Source organism: Ochotona curzoniae, unplaced genomic scaffold (genome assembly GCF_017591425.1).
Source record: "Ochotona curzoniae isolate NIBS_2020 unplaced genomic scaffold, NIBS_Ocur_1.0 contig_21, whole genome shotgun sequence".
Lineage (NCBI taxonomy): Eukaryota > Metazoa > Chordata > Mammalia > Lagomorpha > Ochotonidae > Ochotona > Ochotona curzoniae.
In genome coordinates, this window is record NW_024465322.1 from 147,987 (window position 1) to 170,138 (window position 22,152).

At 41.4% G+C, this 22,152-nt stretch overlaps 1 protein-coding gene across 1 annotated transcript in view; it reads left to right on the forward strand.

Moving 5' to 3' along the window:
• PCLO (piccolo presynaptic cytomatrix protein) overlaps nucleotides 1-22,152 on the forward strand; it is a 334,110-nt gene that overhangs the window by 25,068 nt on the left and 286,890 nt on the right. The window contains exon 3 of the mRNA XM_040970975.1: nucleotides 2,132-3,526. Within this exon, the coding sequence (XP_040826909.1) occupies nucleotides 2,132-3,526 (1,395 nt within the window). The remainder of the gene's footprint in view (nucleotides 1-2,131; nucleotides 3,527-22,152) is intronic.

Here is a 22,152-nt window from a genome sequence, read left to right on the forward strand (position 1 = left end):
TAGTAAATGTTTTGGACTTTTCCCCCTGCCTTGCTGAAATAACAATTGCTTGATTGTTTAGGTACTTTAGGTATTGCCAGGTGGAAAGAATTGCTTCTCTTATAAAGTGCTTCAAACATACAGAAAGCTAGTAAGACTGAAATATGACAAACAGCCATGTATAGAGCATCCAAACTGTACACATGCAATGAACGCCATTCTTACTTTACATCATCATTTTATTTTTTTAAATCAGAAATACAATCTTTCCGTTTGACTTGAACATCCATCTCCTTTGACTTTGTCCAAATATAAGTTTGTTTTCTATCACATTGCAAGATGACTCTTTTTGTCTTGGTGAATGAGTTTAAATAATTTCAGAGATTTAGAAGTTTAGGAATGATTAATTTCTCAAAGGCAATTGCTTGAAAATAGGAAAACGTCATTTGCGAGACGAACACTTTTTGATTTTGTGCTATGGGAAATTTTCTTTTTGTCTAGGCTTCATGTATTTTTTCACCATTAAGAATTCTGTACAAGGAACTTTAGTCCTAACTGGTACTGTTGTTTGGATAGAATTTGAGGTGCCAAATGATTTGTCACATTTAAAGTGTTTTTTGTTTGTTTAGTTTCAATTTGCTTTTTAGTAAGCAAACCTCTTTGGAATCAAAACTTTCTTAAAATCTAATAGCAACTTCAAATCTCTCTCCTTTTTCACAGTGAATGCGATATTGAAGAGAGCCAGTGCAACTGTGTGTATACAAGGAATATCACTTACGTACACATCTCTCTCATGCACACTCAAAGAAGGCTTCAGACATTTATGGAAGTGTGTGCCTTTTCCAGGGTTCCGCGTTTCTTCTTAAAATTTAAGATACAGAGAAATAGATGTATGTATGTATGTGTGGTTGAAAAGATACGTGGATTGAATGATGGGTGAAATTTTCCATCTACTAGTTTATTTACCAGAGGCTTGGAATGGTTGGGCTTGGTTTGAGGCCAAATTTGGGTGTTAGGAATTCAATAACTTATACCATAACCGCTGTCTCCCAGGGCCTGCCTTAGCCAGAAGCTAGAATAAGATGGAGGCAGGTATCAAACCCAGGACTCCAATGTAAGACATAGGTAATTTAAGACTAGGCTACATGTTCACTTCTTCACAGTGTTTTAAGCACCCACCCCCCATGTATGTTTAATGAAACACCTATATAATATCCATTGTCTCATAGAGATCCATAAAACTTTAAACAGTACAATATTTTCTCTTTTAAGTCATGCTGTTTGTTATAGTTTGCAAAATTGTGAAGTCTTTCTTTAACCTATTGGAAAGGCAGAGGGACCGAAATTTTTTTAATCTCTGGTTCACTCCTCAAGGTGCCTTAGCCAGGCGGAACTGTAGGAGCCGGAGACTTAATCCGTCTCTCCTGTGCGGGCAGCAGGAATACTGGCAGCAGGGCACTAACAGGCTGAATGGGAAACAAAGGCAGGTCACAACCCAGCAACCGTGCTGCTAAGATGCAGGCATCCCAACCAACAAGGAGCGTCTTAACACTGCAGGAATACGCACCCCTACATAGGATGGTTTGGGGCGATACAGTCACTTTTCACTTTCACAAAATGTTCTTTTCCTAATTCAGCGTGTTCAGCTAATTTTGTTTCCCCACGTTCGAGTATGTCGCCCTGGAGGTGGAAGGAATGATTTGCTAATGTAAGAAATTTTCAGTACATTCATACAGACCTACTCTGTGCTGTATGATTATAAACTGTTTATTGGTCCCCAACAGAGTAGATATTTCTTGTAACTGATGAGTAGAATCTAATAAATTAAAAGGCATGTTTTATAGAATGTGTGCTTCTCTTTCTGACAGTCACCAAAACTGAGTAAAGCAAAGCAAAGAATAACACAACTAACATGGCCAGGAACGTGAAATTAAATATCGATTCTTACATCTTGTTTGCCTTAAAATATGGCATGCTGTGTTCTCTGAAACCCATTATTTTAATATCAGCGAACATTTACTTTTTTTAACATAAATTACAATAATTGACTATGTTTTAAGCTTTGCAGGAAACATCATCTCAAGGATACCCGTAATATTTTAAAGGTATTTACTCTGTCATGCCAGTGACCCTTTTCTTCTTTTATTTGTAGGTGAAAGAGTGGCTCTGTTTAAACTGTCAGATGCAAAGAGCACTAGGAGGGGATCTGGCTCCCCTTCCATCTTCTCCACAAACAAAACCGAAGAGTGCACCTGCTCCTCCTGCAGCGGATGTGAGAAAGTCAGCCCTGCAATCAGAGCAGAGCTCCTCAAAGAAGGATGCTGCCCTCAAAGAGGATGGGCCAAAGGTACCTGTACCCAAGAAGCCACCAGCACTAGTGAAGCAGCCAACCCTTCATGGTTCTCCCCCAGCCACGACCAAGCAACATGGCGTGGCAGAGTCCTCGTCCAAGCTTGTTGCTGCCAAGGAGCCTTCTTTCCCATCTGAGCAGCCCAAGCTCCCAGCTGCTGCAGAAGAACAGCCCAAGACTGCACAGCCACCCATGGGCAGTGAGGTTTCCTTATTAGCAGCAAAGGATCCGGCTGTGCCAAGCTCCGGGATACAGTCAGAGTCCCCAGAGACAATTGCCCCTCCTCAAAAAATGGATTCTGCCAAACCCTCGCAAAGCTTTCCCCCGACAGGGGGAAAAGTCACCCCGTTGGATTCTCAGGCTATCCTTCGACCTGCGTCAGATTCGAAAATTCTTTCACATCAGGGGCCTACATCAGAGAGCAAAGGTCAAAGTCAAGTTGTTCCAGTTCCAAAAAAGGAAGAACCTAAGAAAGCACCAACCAAAATGAGTCCTAAACCGGATGCCAAGCAAATGCCAAAAGGGTCACCTGCACCTGCTGGCCCGCGACCTCCCACTGGCCAAACTGGCGCTCCATCTCAGCAGACCCCAAAGCCTGAGGAGCAGCCAAAACACTTCAGTCTCACTCTGGGAAGCATCACGGATGCCCCCAAGTCACAGCCCACAACGCCTCAAGAAACTGTGACTGGCAAACTCTTTGGGTTTGGAGCATCCATCTTCAGCCAGGCATCGAGTTTAATTTCCACAGCAGGCCAGCCTGCAGCTCACTCACAGGGTGGGACCGGGGCCCCAGCTAAGCAAGCTCCTTCACCTTCGCAGCCACTCACATCTCAGGGGCCACCCAAAGCTACTGGTCAGGCACTGGCAGCAGCAAAAGCTGTGCCTGTGAAAAAAGAATCCAAAGGTCCAGGGGTTGAAAAACCAGCATCCAAAACGGCACAGTCCCCGGTGGTGAAAATAGAGGCAGAGAAGAGGCCCTCAGTTGCTAAGGACAGCAAACAATCTACAACTGAGCTTCCAAAGTCTGGCCTTCCTCCAGAACCCGAGAAGTCTCCCAAGCCAGACATAGCCTGTCCTCTCTGCAAAGCTGACCTCAACGTGGATTCCCAGGATCCTCCCAACTTCAACACTTGCACGGAGTGCAAGAGCCGAGTGTGCAATCGCTGTGGATTCAACCCCACACCACACTTGACTGAGGTAAGCACTTCCTGTTACAGGCGAATGTTGAGTTCGCGTTGCCATGGAAATGTTCTGGTAGGCCAGTTTCTGAAGAAAATGTGTGTGGTGAAGGAAAAAATTGGGTAGGTATTTTTGATAAGCTTCAGTTGCTCAAGTTTGCTTTCCTTCTTGAGAATTCACGTCATTTGCGCTTTCTTGGAATCATAAGAAAGAAGGTGAAATAAGCTGATTAAAAATACTGGGTCTTCAAGTTAAGTGAGAGACCTGTAGTATTGGGTGACTAATTGGTTCTTACGTGGAAAGTTCAAGTAATAATTGTGGTGGACACATTGCATGATTTCTATTGCACTCAAAGGCTAGTGCATTTTGAAGGGATAGATTTGTTTGTAAGATCCATACATTGCATGGCATCTGTTGTTGAAAACTTAAAGACTGTAAATACGCAGTGTTGCTTAGTAGAAAATAGTGCTTTGACTCTATTACGGTTAGGTTTCTTGCGATCTGTTTGAGATTATACAATGCAATAGAGCACTTTACTAGCAGCGTGAGAAAAGATATTTTTGCATTATACCATGTTTTTGGCAATAAGCTGGAAAGTGAGCTACATTAAAAAAAACCATGAGATTGATTTGACCTACCTCATACCAGTGAAAGTGCCGTTGCTGTGGGTAAGGAGATTTTTTTGCCTGTGGCTGTGATTAATATTATCTCAAATCCATTTAAAAGTAGAAACATTTTGTTTTTTGTCAGTGTCAGAAGTGCTAACAACTATAGTAATGATTAGGGTGTTTTCGATTCAACGTATAAAAGCAACTGGTTTCATCATTTTTAGGGGAATTTGTGGAAGGAATTTTTCTTCTCTTTTGTGATTACCTGCGTACCTTTCCTGGGATCTTTTTATTTCCTCATGTGGCTTTGGTTAATGTCTAATGTCTTGTCACTTCACTTTGTGGTATGCCCTTTAACATTTCTTACAAGTACAGTGGAAGCAAACTCCCTCAGTCCTTGTTTAGCCCCAAATCGCAGAGCCACGCCCAAGTAGGAGTCCGGAGCTTCCTCTGTGTCTCCCACATGGGTGCAGAACCCAAACCCTTGGGCCATGAAGCTCTGTGGCTCTTCTCACGTCATGAGCGGTGAGCAGATCCCAAGTGGAGCAGTCAGGACATGAACTGGCATCTCTATGGCATGCCAGCATTGCCAGGTGGAGCTTTACCGGGGTGCCCCAGCGCTAGCCCCAGATCATTTTTTCCTGACACTGTCGTGTTGATTTCACGTGTTTAAGAGATTGCACCCTTTTGCAAGGAGACAGGATATCAGTAGGGTGCAGTTATTTTAAACATTATAAGGCAAACGGCACCCATAAAACAGATCTGCAATTTCCGTGTTTCAAAGGCATTTTTGTGCACTCAAAATGCTGGTGTGGTGTGGAGAGAGAGCTATACCACAGAGTGTTCTGAGTTAATGTGGATTTTGTGATCTTTTGCATGCTGTAGTTGCATTCTCTGCTTGTAACCTACAGGTTGTCCACTAGACTGTCCCTTGGGCTTTATGTATTGTCACCATATGTGTACATGGTGGTATAATCTGTCAACTTCTGATAGCAATGGGTGGTTCTCTTAGACTTTCTAAAGTAACATCTTACTGTGAAAATGAAACATTAAGCCTATTTCTTGTATTAAGGAAGCTCTGGAGGCAGGACATTATTTCCATAGCGAGATGATATGCACAGTGAAGATAATGTAGAAATCACCAACATGTATTTGTCGCTAGGTAACCGTTGAATCGTTTTGGTCTGATGGCCATGCACGGGTAACACGGTGACCCCTCTGACCGTTCTCTCTCCAGCTGGGCTGTACTCCTACATTGTCCATAAGACTGAGAAGATGGTCTCCTGAGTAGGGATGCGTTACCTTTCTGAGTTTGGCAAATATGAGTTGGCTTCCTATAACTTTAATGACCTTTAGAATTATCAGAAAATGCTGATCAGCCAGTCTCTAGAAAATGATTTCGGTTATTTACTTCTGATCCAAAGATGCTCAAGGAAATTTGAGCCAAAATTTATCCCATTGGTGTCCTCAGGTGGATGCATATTTTGAGTGCATTTATGTACTTAATACTCTGTTCAAACGGTAATTATGTACTTACACATGATATTCCTTCATATGATTGAACAGTTCAACTATCATTAAGAATGATCAATACTGTTTGGTGAATGTATTTTGATATACACATTCTCAATTTAGATCGTGGATTTAGGTTACTCCCCTCTGTATAAACAAGTTGAGCTTTTGGGGCTTAAATATTTGAATTTTTAACTGTTTTACGAAACAAGTTTACTTGTGGGAGTGTTGTGAAATGACAGGATGAAGAGGCTGGAGGGACGAGGGACATTCTCTTTGGAAATAGAACAGAGTTAATGTCACTCTCGATAATGCGTTAGATTACTTTCTTGATTAAGCCTCTGCAGACTCCAGTATTATCACTTGAACCACTATTTGTAAGTCTAATCATGCTTTATTGGTTTGCCACAGGTTTTTTTTTTTCTGTAGGTATTAATTGACCTAATTATGTCCCCACAAATTGAGTCCTAATTATGACGCAGAGAAAATATTGTGCGGTGTTTAAAGGGTAAACTGGTATTTTGCATGAAAGTTGCCTTTATATCAGAGAGTGCAGATAATATTTGTCCCTTTGGGGTTGACTTTTTCACTGAACATAATATCCTCAAGTTGGGAAAGTTTGGATGCGAATAAGTACAAGATTAATAGCTCTTTCGATACTGTTCTTGCTCTATCTCATGGATTTTGATTTTTCTAAAATTTTCATTCATTCAGAAAAGTTTTTTTTTTTTTAACTTTTTAATTTCCTCCCTGACTCATAGGTCACAGAGTAGCACTGTTTGCTTCCAGAAGGTTTTTGATTTTGTTTTTTTTTTTCATTTCTTCCGTGGCACATTGGTCGTTCAGTAGCATGTTATTTAACTTCCTGTGTTGTACATTTTGCTTTTTTTCTTTCTGTTTTTGATTTTGTTTGATAGCTTTTCTTTTAAAAGGTTGTATATTAACTGTGTAATTGTGACTACCACATGCAGATGCGAACATACCATGCAGTATGCATCTCTAGTTTGAAATCAAAGATGGACTCCCAGCGAAAATGTTCAATACATCTAGATAATAGGATGCTGGACTCTCTGCCATTGTCTATACCTGCAGTGTCTGGAGCAGGCTTTCCACCTGTTTCAGAGATGAGGCGAGTGTCACAAGGTGTAGCCATCACGTAGGAGAGGTTCAGTTCAGTGGCCAGTCATGCTGTTGGTCAGTGTTACAGTATTGCAATAACCAGAGAACTTCTCTACGCTCCGTTCTTTGTCAATTGTGTCAGTTAAACTTTTTTAAACCAAGGATTTTAATACCGAGGACTTTGTTGTAGATGTCAAATGCAGGTACTGTTTGGGTGCCTCGGAATGGTCGGCTTCAGAATGGTAGGATTCAGGAAGATGAGAAACCTGGAGACCCATGGTAGTTTCCTCTTTCGTTTTTAGGTAAATCTGATTTATAGGTGAAGGCATGCAGGCCAACGATAAAAGGGTGCTTTATATGCAGAGTGTGAGAGTACAAAACATACTTGCTCCACCTGCAAAAATGTGCTGTTATTCTTTCTGTCCGTGTAGCCAAAGAATGCACGATGTGGGACTGCTAAATATTTCAACGTTCCATCGGTGCTAGCAGTGACTGGGTCGCTTTCTGTTAACGGTTTTGCACGCTCTGAATAGTTCTATTCTTAGAAATTGAATTGCTGAATCATGTGACATGCTCATCTTGCGTTGGCTGTCTACAGCATTTGAATTACTTTATGTTCTAATCAGCTTTGAGTAGCTGCACCCTTTTGGGGGTGCTTCGAAGTGTGGGCACAATGCAATCGAAAGTGAAGTTCATTCGGTCCAAACCTTTTGAAATCTGTCCATAATTTGCTTCCGATACAGGTGTGCCGTAAACTTTCACTGCTCTCTGAAACTTTTGTGCCTTCCTGAATTTTAATTTTGTATCTTATAAGCTTGTCCACGTGCCCTTCGCTACACATGCTCATGAACACCGTGGCTAGCTCCTTTTAGCATGACCTATGATTATAAATACGCTGACTGTCAAGGACTTCATGTGATAAAAAGGCAAAAGCAGGACTACAGAAGCAGGATTTTCACATTGAGTTCTGTGTTGAAATAGTAATATTTGAGTACGCTGGGTTAGCTGGTTACAGCTCCCACTTTGAGTTTTGGGTGTCATCCTCTTTCCATGTGTTTGATTGATTTTCTGTTTTTGGAGATAATAATGAATATCTCTAAGCTGTAGAAAACATGTATAGAACTTGTCTTTGGTACATTTCGAATGTATTCTAGCTCACCTAGTACTGGGCAAGGTGTTTTTTCCCCCCTCTTAAATATTGCCTTTTATTTTCACTTGGCCGTTAAGTATCCTTGCTCTGTAGTATGCTGTGAAAGGATATTTTGTCCTTAAATACAAGAAAAGAAAAAGTAAATATCACTGTATTTGCTGCAGTCTGCTTCCCCTTTCTCATTGTATTCGACAGTGGTTACTTCTGTTGAGTAAGTTGATGTCAGCTGGTCAACCCATAGCGAGCTTGTTTGTGGATTACAGTTCTTATGTCGTGCTGTACATCAGTAAGCAGCATCCCCTCTGCTGTTCTATTATACCATACACTGACATACAGTGCAATTGTTCGTAAATACGATGAGGGAAGTTCCATTGTTACAACAGCTGTATTCCCCGTTCACCTGTCTGCTTCCCAATAAGTTCCTTCTCCTCCCTTTTTTCCTAAGAATTCTCAGGCCTCTTTATTTGTGGATAGAAATGTCCAGCTTTAGGATACATCGCTACTCATGAAGCTCAGAAATGAAAAATATATGTATCCTGGCCTGTGTTTGCTTCTTTCATGAGCACTTTTGTTTTACATTTAAAACTCTGCTTGCATAATTTGAATTACAAAAGTACCATTGTTCCGTATTCACATCCGGAGTAGTGTATAACTTTTGACTTCTGTTTTCAAATGTCTATATACACATGGTACATGGTGAAGGAGTTTACTTTTTGTTTTTAAAGATTTATTTATTTACCTTTTTTATTGGAAAGGCGGATATATACAGAGAGGAGAGACAGAGAGGAAGATCTTCAGTTTGATGATTCACTCCCCAAGTGAGCACAATGGCCAATGCTATGCTGGTCCAAAGCCAGGAGCCTCTTCCGGGTCTCCCATGCAGGTGCAGGGTCTGAAAGCTTTGGGCCGTCCTTGACTGCTTTCCCGGGCCACAGGCAGGGAGCTGGATGGGAATTGGAGCTGCCGGAATTAGAACCGGTGTCCATATGGGATCCCAGGCGTGCAAGGCGAGGACCTTAACCACTTGCGCCACCGCGCCGGGCCCAGGAGTTTACTTTTTAAAATGTTTAATGACCTAGTTATATTTAACATGACTCTGAAATGATGACATGGCCTTACTATGCATCTTTGCACTGGCTTTTTGTCTGCATATTTTCAAGTGAACACACACTGATGTTTCTCATCATATTTATGAACAGTCGCGTCGTATGTCATTCATTGCATGGCATAAATTTCCCCCTTGAAAAGTTTAAAAAAAAAAATCAATGAGCATTTCTAACTACTGTTACTATATACATATAGCTAGAGTGAAATACCTGTTCATGAATTTGATATTGCATCTTATGTGTTGCGTAAATTCCTTGAAATGGATTCATAAAAGTTACGTTAAATGGGATTTAAAAATTTTGTAAAGCCATATAACTTGGATAAAAATTGACAGGAAATAAAATCTTGCCAACACCTGTGAATATTTTATTTCCTGTGTTTATTAGTATTTTGTATTTGTCAATGCTGTAAGGCACACTTATATTCATTATTACGTATTTTAGGTGTAAACTACATTTTATCAAAATCATTCATTTACCACTAATTTATAATTTATTTTTTTTAAAGATTTATTTTTATTATTTTTTTCATTGGAAAGGCGGATATACAGAGAGGAGAGACAGAGAGGAAGATCTTCCGTCCGATGATTCACTCCCCAAGTGAGCCGCAACGGCCGATGCTATGCCGATCCGAAGCCAGGAGCCTCTTCCGGGTCTCCCATGCGGGTGCAGGTTCCCAAAGCTTTGGGCCGTTCTCGACTGCTTTCCTGGGCCACAGGCAGGGAGCTGGAAGGGAAGCGGGGCTGCCGGGATTAGAACCGGCGCCCATATGGGATCCCGGGCGTGCAAGGCAAGGACCTTTAACCACTTGCGCCACCACGCCGGGCCCTAATTTATTATTTTTACCTTTTGAAAATTGCTTACTTTTTTGTGTGTGGAAAGTAACATGTCTTCCTTATATTTTACAGAATTTAATACTTAGTGTATTTTGATTTTTTGTTATCTATCTTTATCGAATCTTTTAAGAAATTTTGTACATCTAATGAGGGCTTTAACAGATTTTTTAAATGAAAATCAGTCACTTTTTAAAATATTTATTTATTTTACTGGAAAGTCAAATGTACGGAAAGGAGGAGACACAGAGAGAAAGATCTTCCATCCAATGGTCCTCAAGTGGCCGCAATGGCCGGTGCTGCGCTGATCCCAACCCAGGAGCCAGGAACATCTTTCCGTGTCTCCCACACGGGTGCAGGGTCCAAAGCCTTTGTGCAGTCCTCGACTGCTTTTCCAGGCCACAAGCAGGGAGCTGAATGGGCAGTGGAGCTACCGGGATTAGAACCGGCGCCCATATGGGATCCCGGCGCATTCAAGGCGAAGACCTTAACTATTGCACTATTGCGCCGGGCCCGAAAGTCAGTCATTGAAAAACAGTTTTTTATTTGGTACAAAGCAAGCCAGCATAAAAAAGAAAGATCTTCAATCCATTGGCTCTCTCCTAAAATGTCGTCTTCCGCTTTGGTGGAAGGGGTCCACACGCTTGGGCCGTGTTCCAGTGCCTTCCAAGGTACATTAGTAGTGCTGTAGTGAGGAGGTGGGGCACCTGGGGCTCATACTGGTATTTTGACATTGGATGATGGCGTTCCAAGTTGTATCTCCATCTGTATGTCTAATTTATTTTAGTGCATCATATGGTGAAAGCTCTAATTATATATATTCGCAGTGCGTAACTATTTACAGTCCGGTCATTTGCTAAGAAATTTATCTTTTTCACTCTGATCTATACTACAACCTTTTAAGTTTGCTCGATTCTTTTTACTTTTACTTATGTGTCTCGTTTCCGGGGTCAGTCCCCTCACCACATTTTTATTAGATGGGTTTTAATATGTATGTGCATTAAATATGTTGGGCAAAAGTCTAATCATGGGCTTGTTCATCCCGGTGTTTCACTTTGCTTAACTTGCTACTTAATTGACCTGTTGCTGTTTGATAGATTCCAACAGCATTCATGAAACCTGGGGTCAGAACAGTGCAGAATGAAAGCCCTTCATTGCGACACAGCAGGGTGCATGGTGTCAGCACCTTTGCTTGCAATTAGGTTTCCTGCAGTGTTAGGGTGACCCGCTGCTGATGTTCCATCTGCGCCACTCCAATAAGGAGGATGCCATGTGGGCCTGAGCCTGGAAAGCTAGGTGTTGGAGTTGCAAATGAGGATTCTACAACTTTTGGAATCCATGTCTTTTATGGAAAGCAAGAAGTTGGCTTCCTCATTGTGCCAGAGGTAGTCGTTACCTCAATTCCTGAAACGAGCTGTTGCAAATATATGCTTGAAATATGGCGGGAAAAAAATGCATACTCGGGGCTTGGTATTGTTGCCTTGCACACAGTTATATGTTGGAGAATATTATGGAATTTTGCCTGCTTCTCATCCAACTCCGTGAAACCTATGGGGCAGAGGTCTACTTTTCAATCCTGCTGCAGAAAGTAAATCAGAATCAGGAAGATGAAGTGCTTCTGCCTGAACTTGACACCAAGGTGGATTACTGTTCTGCTAAGTAAACATACGATTTTCACTGTTTTGTGTACCTCCACTTTGAAAAATCCTTTGGCCAAACATGTGAACAAAAAGAACGAAAGAAAATTTTGTGACGTTAGTAGATACTCCACAAACTTTGCTCTAGCAGAAAACATATGTCGTTCATATTACCTGTTTATGAGGTACATATTTCCTATATATTAATAAAATGATAATGGGAATTGAAAACGAATTCCAGCCCAGTGTGATGGCTGAGTGGCTAAAATTCTCACCTTGTATGTGTTGGGATCCCATATGGGCAATGGTTATGTCCTGTCTGCCCTATTCCCCATCCAGCTCCCTGCTTGTGGCCTGGGAAAGCAGTAGAGGATGGCCCAAAGCCATGGGACCCTGCACCCATGGAAGAATCTCCTGGCTTCAGATTGGCTCAGCTCTCGTCATTTCGGCGACTTGAGGAGTGAGCCAGTGGCTGGGAGATCCTTGTCTTTCCTTCTCTCTGTAACTCTGCCTTTCCAATAAAGTAATGAACAAGTAAATCTTTTTAAAATATTGTTGAAACTAAATTCGGTGACACTTGTGGGCAAGACATAAGAGAGAAATCTTATTTTTTTTTAATTTAAAACTTAAATATGTATGCAGATTTTTTCCATAATAACCAATTCCCGCTAACTTGTCAAGAAGATCCAAATGGGGCAGCAAGTAATGAATTAAGACAGGGAGAGATACCACACTGTAGATCTGAGAATGTTTGCCACAGATCCTTAAATCAGGACAGGAATTCATGGGAATCATTCATGTGAATGGATTTCAAAAACCTTTGCACCAAAATAAACTTCCATTTTTTTTTAAAGATTTATTTTTAAAATTTTTATTGGAAAGGCAGATATAAGAGAGGAGAGACAGAGAGGAAGATCTTCCATCCGATGATTCACTCCCCAAGTGAGCACAACGGCCGATGCTATGCCGGTCCAAAGCCAGGAGCCTCTTCCGGGTCTCCCATGCAGGTGCAGGGTCCCAAAGCTTTGGGCCATCCTCGACTGCTTTCCCGGGCCACAGGCAGGGAGCTGGAAGGGAAGCGGGGCTGCCAGAATTAGAACTGGCATCCATATGGGATCCCGGGCGTGCAAGGCGAGGACCCTTAACCACTTGCGCCACCGCGCTGGGCCCACATGCACAATTCTTAATACTAGTCTTATACATAGAAGTGAATTATGTCAGTTGAGCCATACAAAACAAAAAATGGAATATGGTTCGTGACTTCTATAATTTGGTTCATCTTCTCTGTTAAAAAACTTGCTCATGGGCCCGGCAGCATGACCTAGCAGCTAAAGTCCTCACCATGAGCCTTTTCCCACAGCATTGTATTGCAATATAAACTTATATGTGTAGGTACTTCAAAGTGGTCATTTAAAATGCAATTTTTTTATTTGTATTCCTTTGAGACAAAGAGGGAACGAGAAAGAAAGAGTTTTCGTATGGTGGTGGTTCACTTGCCAAAAGCCCAGATGCCAGAGGTGCACAGCCTGGAGCCCCAAATTCCATCCAAGTTGTCTTCCTGGGTGATAGGAAGCTAAGTGCTCTGGGGCCATGATTGTTTCACTGGATCCACCTTACGAAGTCGGGTCACGAACCAGCAGCCTTTGGTGATGTCTGCTATGGCATGTGGGTGCCTTGCTGTCTTGCTGTCTTCACTGCTCGATCGAATATCAGTCTGGAAATTTGGAGTTCAAGTTATCTTGAAGCTCTTTTTTTTGTATTTTACGTGTTTTTTTAATAATATGCATCTTCATGATTTTCTTGAAGACTCATGTTTCTGAGAGAGAGAAAAAAAAGTCATGCCAAAGCAAAAGATATGAGGGATCTTCGTGCATCCTTGTATTAATTAGTGATTTATAATTGTGGGTATTTGGCGTCATATATTTCAGGAGAAGTTTGTGGGTTGCTGTGTTTGTCCCCAGGATGCATGTGCCGTGTGGGGTGTGGCTGCATCTTTTAGGGGGTTTTGGGGTGATGGGTGGTTGGCGAGACGCTGGGGGGGTGGGGTAATTGGGGGGTTTTTGGGGTGTGAGGGGGGGGGTGACATTTGTGTGATTTTTGGGTGTGATGATATGTTGCGGGGGAAGGGGAGGGATGGAGGAAGGAGGAGAAGGAGACGCCGAAGGGAAAGAAGAGGAGGAGCGAAGAGAAAGAGAAAAGAAGAGAACGAAGAGAGAAAGAAGAGAGAGAACAGGCGAGAGAGAAAAGAAGAGAAGAAAAGCAAGAGACAAGCGAGGAGAAAGAAGAGACAAGAAGCACGAGAGAAAGAAGACAGAAAAAGAAAGAAGAAGAGCGAGAGAAGAGAAGCGAACGACAAGAAGAGAGAAGAAGAGCAGCGAGGCGAACAGAAGAGAGACAGAAGAGAAGAAACCGAAGAGGACGAAGATAGCGCAAAGAAGAGGAAAAGAAGAGACGAAAGAAAGCAGAGGCACCGAAGCAGCGCACAGACCCTAGCGCCAAGGCGAACCGCCGCGAAACGCTCGAAGCGAAACAAACCGCCAAGCAGACCATGACATGCCGCTCCCCCGCCTCTCCCTCTCGCCTCTCCGCTCCAGCTCCCGCTCCTCTACTCCCGCACTCTCCCCTCCTCTCCTCCTCTCCCTCCTCTCCTCTCCCCTCCTCTCTCCCCTCCTCTCCTCTCCTCTCCCCTCCTCTCTCCCCTCCTCTCCTCTTCCGTCTCCTCCCTTCCTCTCCCCTCCCCTCCTCTCCCCTCCTCTCCCCTCCTCTCCTCTCCTCTCCTCTCCCCTGTTCTCCTCTCCTCTCCTCTCCTCTCCTCTCCCTTCCCCTCCCCTCCTCTCCTCTCCTCTCCTCTCCTCTCCTCTCTTCTCCTCTTCTTTCTTTTTTTCACCAAACTGCTGTCCTAGAAGAGACACAGTTGGAAACTCCGCGATATAGCTGGGCCTTACACGTTTTGTCTTTACGGACAAAGACCAGGAGACCTCAGTTACTGAACAGAATCTGTGCAGTGTGACCATATGTGTTTCAAACCACCAAAAAAAATGCATGAGGGCATTTTCCTAAGTAGATTCAACAGCCTTGTTCAGAGTGAATCACACAGAAAAATGGACAACAGAGTACCATCTCTGTTCATCTTAGCATAGCTAAGCTGGAACAGCGGCTCTTATTCACATATTTTTTTTGCAATCCAAGAGGCTTCTCTTCTGTAGATCCTGTTGCTTTCTTAGAGACTTTTACCTTCTAATTGAAGCGTTCTATATTTTCTGACCTGTATCTTCCCAGGACAAGAGCGCCTAATGGGTAAAGGCTTAGATGCTTGACTTACAACTGTGTTAAAATTCTGTGTGTAAACTTAGTGCTGGTCTGATTTTTGAGTGATTGATGGGTAAAAGGAGCATTGTTTATCCTGTTGCTGTTTGCTGTAGTGTCCAGAAAGGTGCTTGGCACAGTTATCTTTCATAAAGAATGATGAATCAATGAAAACAGAAATAGGAAGGAGACATTGTTAAAATATCACATTCTTAGAATAGCTTCTGACTTTTGTCTGCAATAGATTTCTTGAGATTTATTTATTTTTATTGGAAAGGCAGATTTACAGAGAGAAAGAGAGACAGAGAGCAAGATTTTTCATCCACTGGTTTGCTACGCAAATGCCTGCAGAGGACAGAGCTGAGCTGATCTGAAGCCAGGAGCCAGGAGCTTCTGAGTCTCTCATGAGCCAGCACCATCAGGACTGCCGGTGCCTACAGGAGGAGAATAAACCTGTTGAGCCACCGTGCTGGACTCATCTTCTTTTTTTTTTTTTAAATTTTTTACTTTTTACCTTTGCCTGCAAGGCTGTAATTTGCAAAGTTTCAGGAATATTTCCATTAAAGTATACCACAGACACTTCGTGTTCAGCATTTTATGTTTTGGGTTTGTCATTCTTACCCCACATGTCATTCTTGTGCTGCCTGCTCTACTGTTCGCATCACCCATGAAGCCATTGTGGACTTTAGTGTTTCTCATTTCCTGAACACCCCTGAAGTAGTGGCTTTCAACTCTGGTCAGTTCTTTGAGGTTCCCTCTAACTCCAGTGAGTTCGGCCTACATTTAGGAATCTACAAACAGCGTCTGCTGGCATAAATGTGGAGAGAATCATACCCTATTTCATTGTTGGTCGGAGTGTGGGCTATTGGGGCTACAAGGAAAGTCAGCATGGAGAGTGTATGAAAAAGTGATCTGCAACCCTTTATTTATAAAAGCCCAAGCCGTAATAGTGAAGTCCTGGAAAGATTCCAGAGGCCTTTCCAAAAAGAAATGGATAAAGAAACAGTGGTACATCAACTCCATGGCATACTACTTGTTGGAAAGGATGACCTTCTGCCACCTGCCACAAAATGGTGCCATGTAGAATGAGTTATGTTCCATGAAATGAATCAATTCCGACAGGACAAATATCTTATATTCTCTCTGATATAAGGCAACCTCCTTGCAAAATACAATATATATATATATTGTATATATATATATATTAACCTATATAACAGGTTAACATGTATATATACATGTAGATACATTCTCACAGATGAACTGTGTAATGGAGACAGATTTATTGGGAAGCGAAGATGTGTTGCTGAATGCATCTACTCATGAGGAAAGGTAGGGCCCCTGATGAAACTGTTAAATATACCTTGAAAATATGATACTAGATTATTAACCTTTGTGTATACCTAGAATGCCATGACACACTTCCATAGCGAAATACTGGGCTTGCGACTATTGCTGAAGGACTATAGTATTGGATTCAAGCAGGGAGACTAGTGCGTGGGGCAGAATGAAGAGGGAGGAAGGGTAATCCTTGTACCCACGCAACTAGGTCATGCAAAACAATAATTCAAACATTAATTTTTTTTTTAAAACAAAAGATAATACTCTTAAGCCTGATGCAATGGCTCATTTAGTTGGTCTTCCTCCTCCAAGCGCTAGAATCCCATATGGTCACTGGTTCTTGTCACAGCAGCTCCACTTCCCATCCAGTTCCCTGCTTGTGGCCTGGGATTATGTATATATGGAAGGATTAGGAAGATGGGTTTTTTTAATGAATAAAAAGATGCAAATTTTTAAATTTATTCGTTAAGTGTTATCATTGTTTGCATATTACCATCTCTTTCATTTTGATCTCAACTCATTTCTTGCTTTGTCTGTAGTGATCTGTTCAAAATGGAGGTTAATGTACTAGTTTATTAATATGTTTACTAAATTATCTCTCGAGTCACTAGAATGCAAACTGCATGGTTGGGATGCACTGTTGCCACTGCCTGCCATTTAATAGACACTAAAAGTGCTTGTAGAATGAGCATATTAATCCCATATAGTCATGAAAGATACCATAACATTGAAGAAAATAAATTAGAATATTGTTCTACCTCAGAGTGGGTTGATTATAAATATTTTTAACATTTGCTACTCTTTTATTAGCATGCCTCGTTTCAAAATACAAAGTGGAAATGCATATATCACATATTTTCAAAGACGTTCTATAGATAAATTCTGATAAGATAAATTCTGTGTCTTCTGTTAAATTAGAAGAACAATTAAAGGTACCTGCTCTTTGAGCAAATGAATACAGGGTTTTAGGATATTTGTTTTCTTTTCCTTTCATCATCGTTATTATTAATTATTTGAAAGAGTGACAGGGAAAGATCTTCCATCCGCTAATTCCCTCCCCAAATGCTCTAAACAGCCAACCATCTGCCAGGCTGAAGCCAAGACGTAGAAATTTCAACAGATCTCCTAGGTGGGTGGTAGAAGCTTAAATACTTACGCATCATCCTATCCATGAGCAGAAGACTGCATTGGGATTGGAGGTGTGACAGGCATGATGATATGAGATGGGAACCCCAACCCCTTTCTGTACCCGAATCTTTTGAATTACAATACCCACCTTGGAAAACAGACTTAGTGATCCGCTCCAGGGGGGCTATAGTGAACTTGCCATATTCCCTAGTCCCTCGTCTTGCCAGCTGTTCTGATGCTGTGTACTCACCTGAAACATGAGCATGGCGAAAGAGGGTGTATTTCATGGGACTGTTAGGACTGGAAACAAAAAATAGATGTGAAGCTTTGAGGACAGTCGATGGCATTTAGCAAAGCACGGTAACTGTTGGCTAGAGCTGGCAGGCCAAGGTCCACTTTTCATTACCAAGCAAAGATGCAAAACGATTTCTTGTTATTGCAGTTTTCACTTCCAAGAGGGTTTGAGTTGCTTAATGAAATGTGTTTGGATGTTAAAGGCCCTTGGAGGCCTGTATTCCAACCTTGCACTAGATAACTGGCAGTCCTTAAGTGAAATGAAAAAAAAAATATTGTTTTGCTTGTGATATTAGTTCGGTTCTAACTTTTACTTAATGAGGTTTTCTCTATAATTGTGACCTGTTCATGTAAATCTTTGCATATCAAAAGAAGCAAAGATCATTAAGATTTTGAGAGAAGTTTTTAGCCTAGATTTGCTTAAAATGAGCATACTTGGTAAAAGTTAGAAAATTGCTGAGGAATGATTAATAGCGAGAATTATTAACATGGGAAATATTCACTGAAATGTGTTACTAAGTGTCTTACTTTGCATTCAGTATCATCTCTGGTTGGGGTTTTTTTGGTCTTTGAAATAAAGAATCTTTCATATTTTTTTATTTCTAAAATCTGTGTTTTATCATCATAACTTTTTGTATAGTTCTACACTAGCCAGAATTGTTGTAATAATGTATTCCAGTTCTTAAAAAAAACCAGACAATTCTTAATCAAAACACCCTGTCACTCTCAATGCAATTGTAAATATGTTTTTCTGACAGAGAAATATCATTTAAATCACACTAAAGGAAAGCATTCATGTTTGTTTTAAAATTGATCTGATTGCCTTTGGATTCAGGTGAACTATTTAATCTAGATTAATATCTATTTAAAGCACACACTGCCTTAAGTTTAAATTTTAAAGTAAATCCTTAGTAACTGTTACTGGCACTGGTGTTGGTTTTTATATTTTCAGGTAGCAATTTGCTAGACATTCCAGCTTTAGAGTAACCATGTAGTTGCTCACTGTACCCAGATGCTCAGCATGGCGTAATAGGATTCTCTGATCAGGACTTTAACAACAAGACTGAAAGCAACCTGGTTTCTCTCTGGGGTTATTTTAGGTTTGTTACTGAAGTTCAGTTCCTCATGGTTCTAAGGCTGAGGTCCAGGTTTCCCTGCACGCTGGTGAGAGACACTCATTTATTGAAGGGTAATGGTATTCTCTGTCTTACATGTGTTTCATCTTCAAAGCCAGAAATGAAGAGACTCTCTCCCAGAATCATCTTTGAATTGAGGAAGGGCTCTGATTGCCCTTTCAAGGACTCACCTGAGTAGTTTGAATCTAAGAGGCTGTTGCTTTTGAGTTACTCAAAAGTCAATGCTGAGTCAAATGATCTGGGAGTTGTGTCTGGTGCGGCTACTTAGTCACTGAATGTGTTCGAAGAAAAATCTTGTAGGGATTTTTGTCACAGAACACGCATCCTTGAATCCATAGTGTATTTCATTGGTACATGGATGTAAGTTACAATTCATTGATCTCAAACAGCAGGTGGAGCCTGGGGACTAAAGCAGTATCGGAAGGTCTTTGTATGGTGTCATCTCTCCTTTAAGGGCTTCGACATAAAATTAGCAATTTATCATTCTTTTTTCGGGGGGGAGAGGATAGGAAGGGGAGGCCCCTATGAACTTCATGACAATGCTTGATCTTATTTTGCCATTTTATTTATCAAATGAACCAGGTTCAATTAGAAATGAGTTCGCAGGATTCCCTCCAAGGGAGGAGATGAGTGTAGCAGGCTTGAACAACTGGATGTGAGGAAATGGAACGGCAAGAGTAATCCCATATCCTACGCAGCAGTTGTAAAATCAAGTGAAATTGGATTGATGTTCAGGTAAGATGGCTGACTGGCATTCAGATGGAGGTAAGGTTATTCAGGTGAAGCTGTTAGACATCTTAGGGAGGGATAGTCATCTTATTTTGGCTGTCATCAGAAGTGGAAGGATGTCAGAGCTGTGAAATTAGGGAATAGTGAAGGAAATAGCACAATAAAGGAGACCGGAAAAGGGGCAAACTAAGAGAAGGCATTTTGAAATTGAAGCAGAGCAATAAATGTGATTAGAGATAAAATAGATTTCTTGATAGCTGACCCATAGATTATTTTAAGTCTTTTACCAAGACAGAAACAACATCTGTAAACATTCTTGGATCTTGTTAATATCATAGTTGGAAATTCAAGGAACCCCAACACAGTGGCTCAATGGCTAAAGTCTCACCTTGCAAGTACCAGGAACCTGGGAGCTGGTTCATGTCCTGGCTGATCCAATTCCGTTTCAGCTTCCTGTTTATGGCCTGGGAAGGCAGGAGAATATGGCCCAGAACTTGGGATCTTGCACCCATATGGGAGACCCAGAGCGAGCTCCTGTCTCCTGGCTTTTGATCAACTCAGCTGCAAACATTACAACCATTTGGGGAGTGAACCAGCTGATAGAAGATCTTTCTCTCTGTCTTTCTCTCCAGAAATCTGATCTACCTTTCCAATGCAAAATAAATAAATCTTTAAAAAAAGTTTTGAAATTTTAACTACACATGTGGTTGAGCAGAAGAGTTACACACTTATTGCCGTATTATGTTGAGTAACAATAGATAAAAATGAATTATCAAGACCTAAATTTCAAGCAGTACGCATGATCACATACAGACAATTAGTATATTTGTGTAACCCCCTGTTGATTAAACACTGGCAGGGATGCCAGGTTCAAAGTCTGTATGCATACATTCTGATTATTCTTAATTTACAGATTAAATATTGATTCTGAACACTCAACAGCGGCTAAGGCCCCAGTGTAAAGTATAAATTCAAGAACAAAAATTTTAGCCCAGATAATGCGGCTCCAAATTTGAAAGCTGAAATCCAAAGAATTGGTTTGTTTTTTTTTTTTTAATGATGGAAAAGAGGGAAAGGGTTTAGCCCTATATCTGTAAAACCTATATAATGGTAAACAGTAATAATTAAAAAGAAAAAGGAAAAATGAATCCAAGGAACCTAAATCAATTTTTAAAAAATGGCATGTTATGTAAGCATGGAAATAATAAATACCATTTGGAGATATATTTATAATTTCAAATGAAAATGTATTCTTGACATTGTGTTAATTTATAGTGGCCAGGAAGACCTTTCTCCGATGAAAATAAATGATATTGGGTTTACCACACTGCATGTTGCTAGATATTCTATGTCTACCTGCACCTACCATGTCAGGATACAGTTAAATAGCAGAAAGTATGTCTTGTAACTGTAGCTAAGGGACTATACTATTGTGATCATTTGCAGAATGATAGCCCGTGTGGGTGGGAAATAGGAAGGGGAGGAGGCGGGACAATCCCTCTAGCTGCAAAACTGTATTGTGGTAAATGATAAACATATTTGAAAAATTCTATTGTGTTTACACGCATTTTTTTAAAAAAAATCTTTTCAATGTTTTTGAAAATGAGGGCTCATCGTGTCGGATCGTATTGGAGAACATTCAGCTTGCTGGAAAATGCATAGTATAATGCTGCTATCAGAGGGCTAGCCCCATTGGGCTGTAATGGAGCTAATGCATCTTGTTTGTCACGAAAGCTCCTGGAAGATCAACCTTGTTAATGTCGAGGTTGCAGAAGTGGGATGGAGAAGGGCTGCGAGTTAGGGAGAATGTGGAAGTTCTGTGGGAAAGGGATTCATATACTGGCAGAGCAATTGAGATTTCCCAAGAGGAAGGTGATTTACTAGAGAGTGAATTAAGACTGGAAAGTGACACTAGGAGATGCACTGCTTACACGTGTTTTTGGAAAACAGTCTAAGAACACAAGTGTGATTAGGGAAAAATATGTCTCACAAGATCAAAAGTAGAAGGGACAATGGTAAAATTAGAACAGAGCTCTCAGCGGTAGGAGCCAGGCCACTGAGCCCTGGAAGGGGAGCTTTGGGGATTGGGCCCTCCTCTAGCCTGGATCTTTGGCCTGCGTGCGTGTAAGGTGGAAGCCGGGCTGCGCCAGAGGGGGCCTGGCCAGGACCAGGTCATCTGGCCTGGGTCCTTTGACGCCCGTGCATGGTGGGAGCCCAGCAGCTGAGCCACAAAGGGGGCTCCGTGGGAATTGGGTCACCTGACCCGAGTCATTTGGCTCACATGTGTGGTGGGAGCTGGGCCACCGTGCCCTGGTGGGAGCCCAGCAGGAACTGAGTTGAGCAGCCCAGGGATTCAGTCAAAGTCCGCAGGACACCAACAGGAATGGAGAATATTCTTTAAATGTCATCTAGAGATGGAGCTTTCAGAATGAGCTGTTTCCAGGAAACTTATCAATTCTGTGATATTTGGCTTTCAAATAGTTTTACACCTTGTGTTCTTTGAAAATAAGGATTGTTTCTTGTCTGACTCATAGCTTTTACTGTGGAAACGGTTCTGCGTGATATTCAAGTGTATGTTTGCTGAACCTAAACACCTGTTTAAAATCTATATGATAGAGGTGAATTTTATAATAGATTTATTACAGTAGAAACACTTGGTATTTTGCTGCTGAAAATTCCGATTTCTATGATTCTGCTTCTTTATTTATTTTACTCATTTATACCGAAAGGTATTCAGTCAGCACT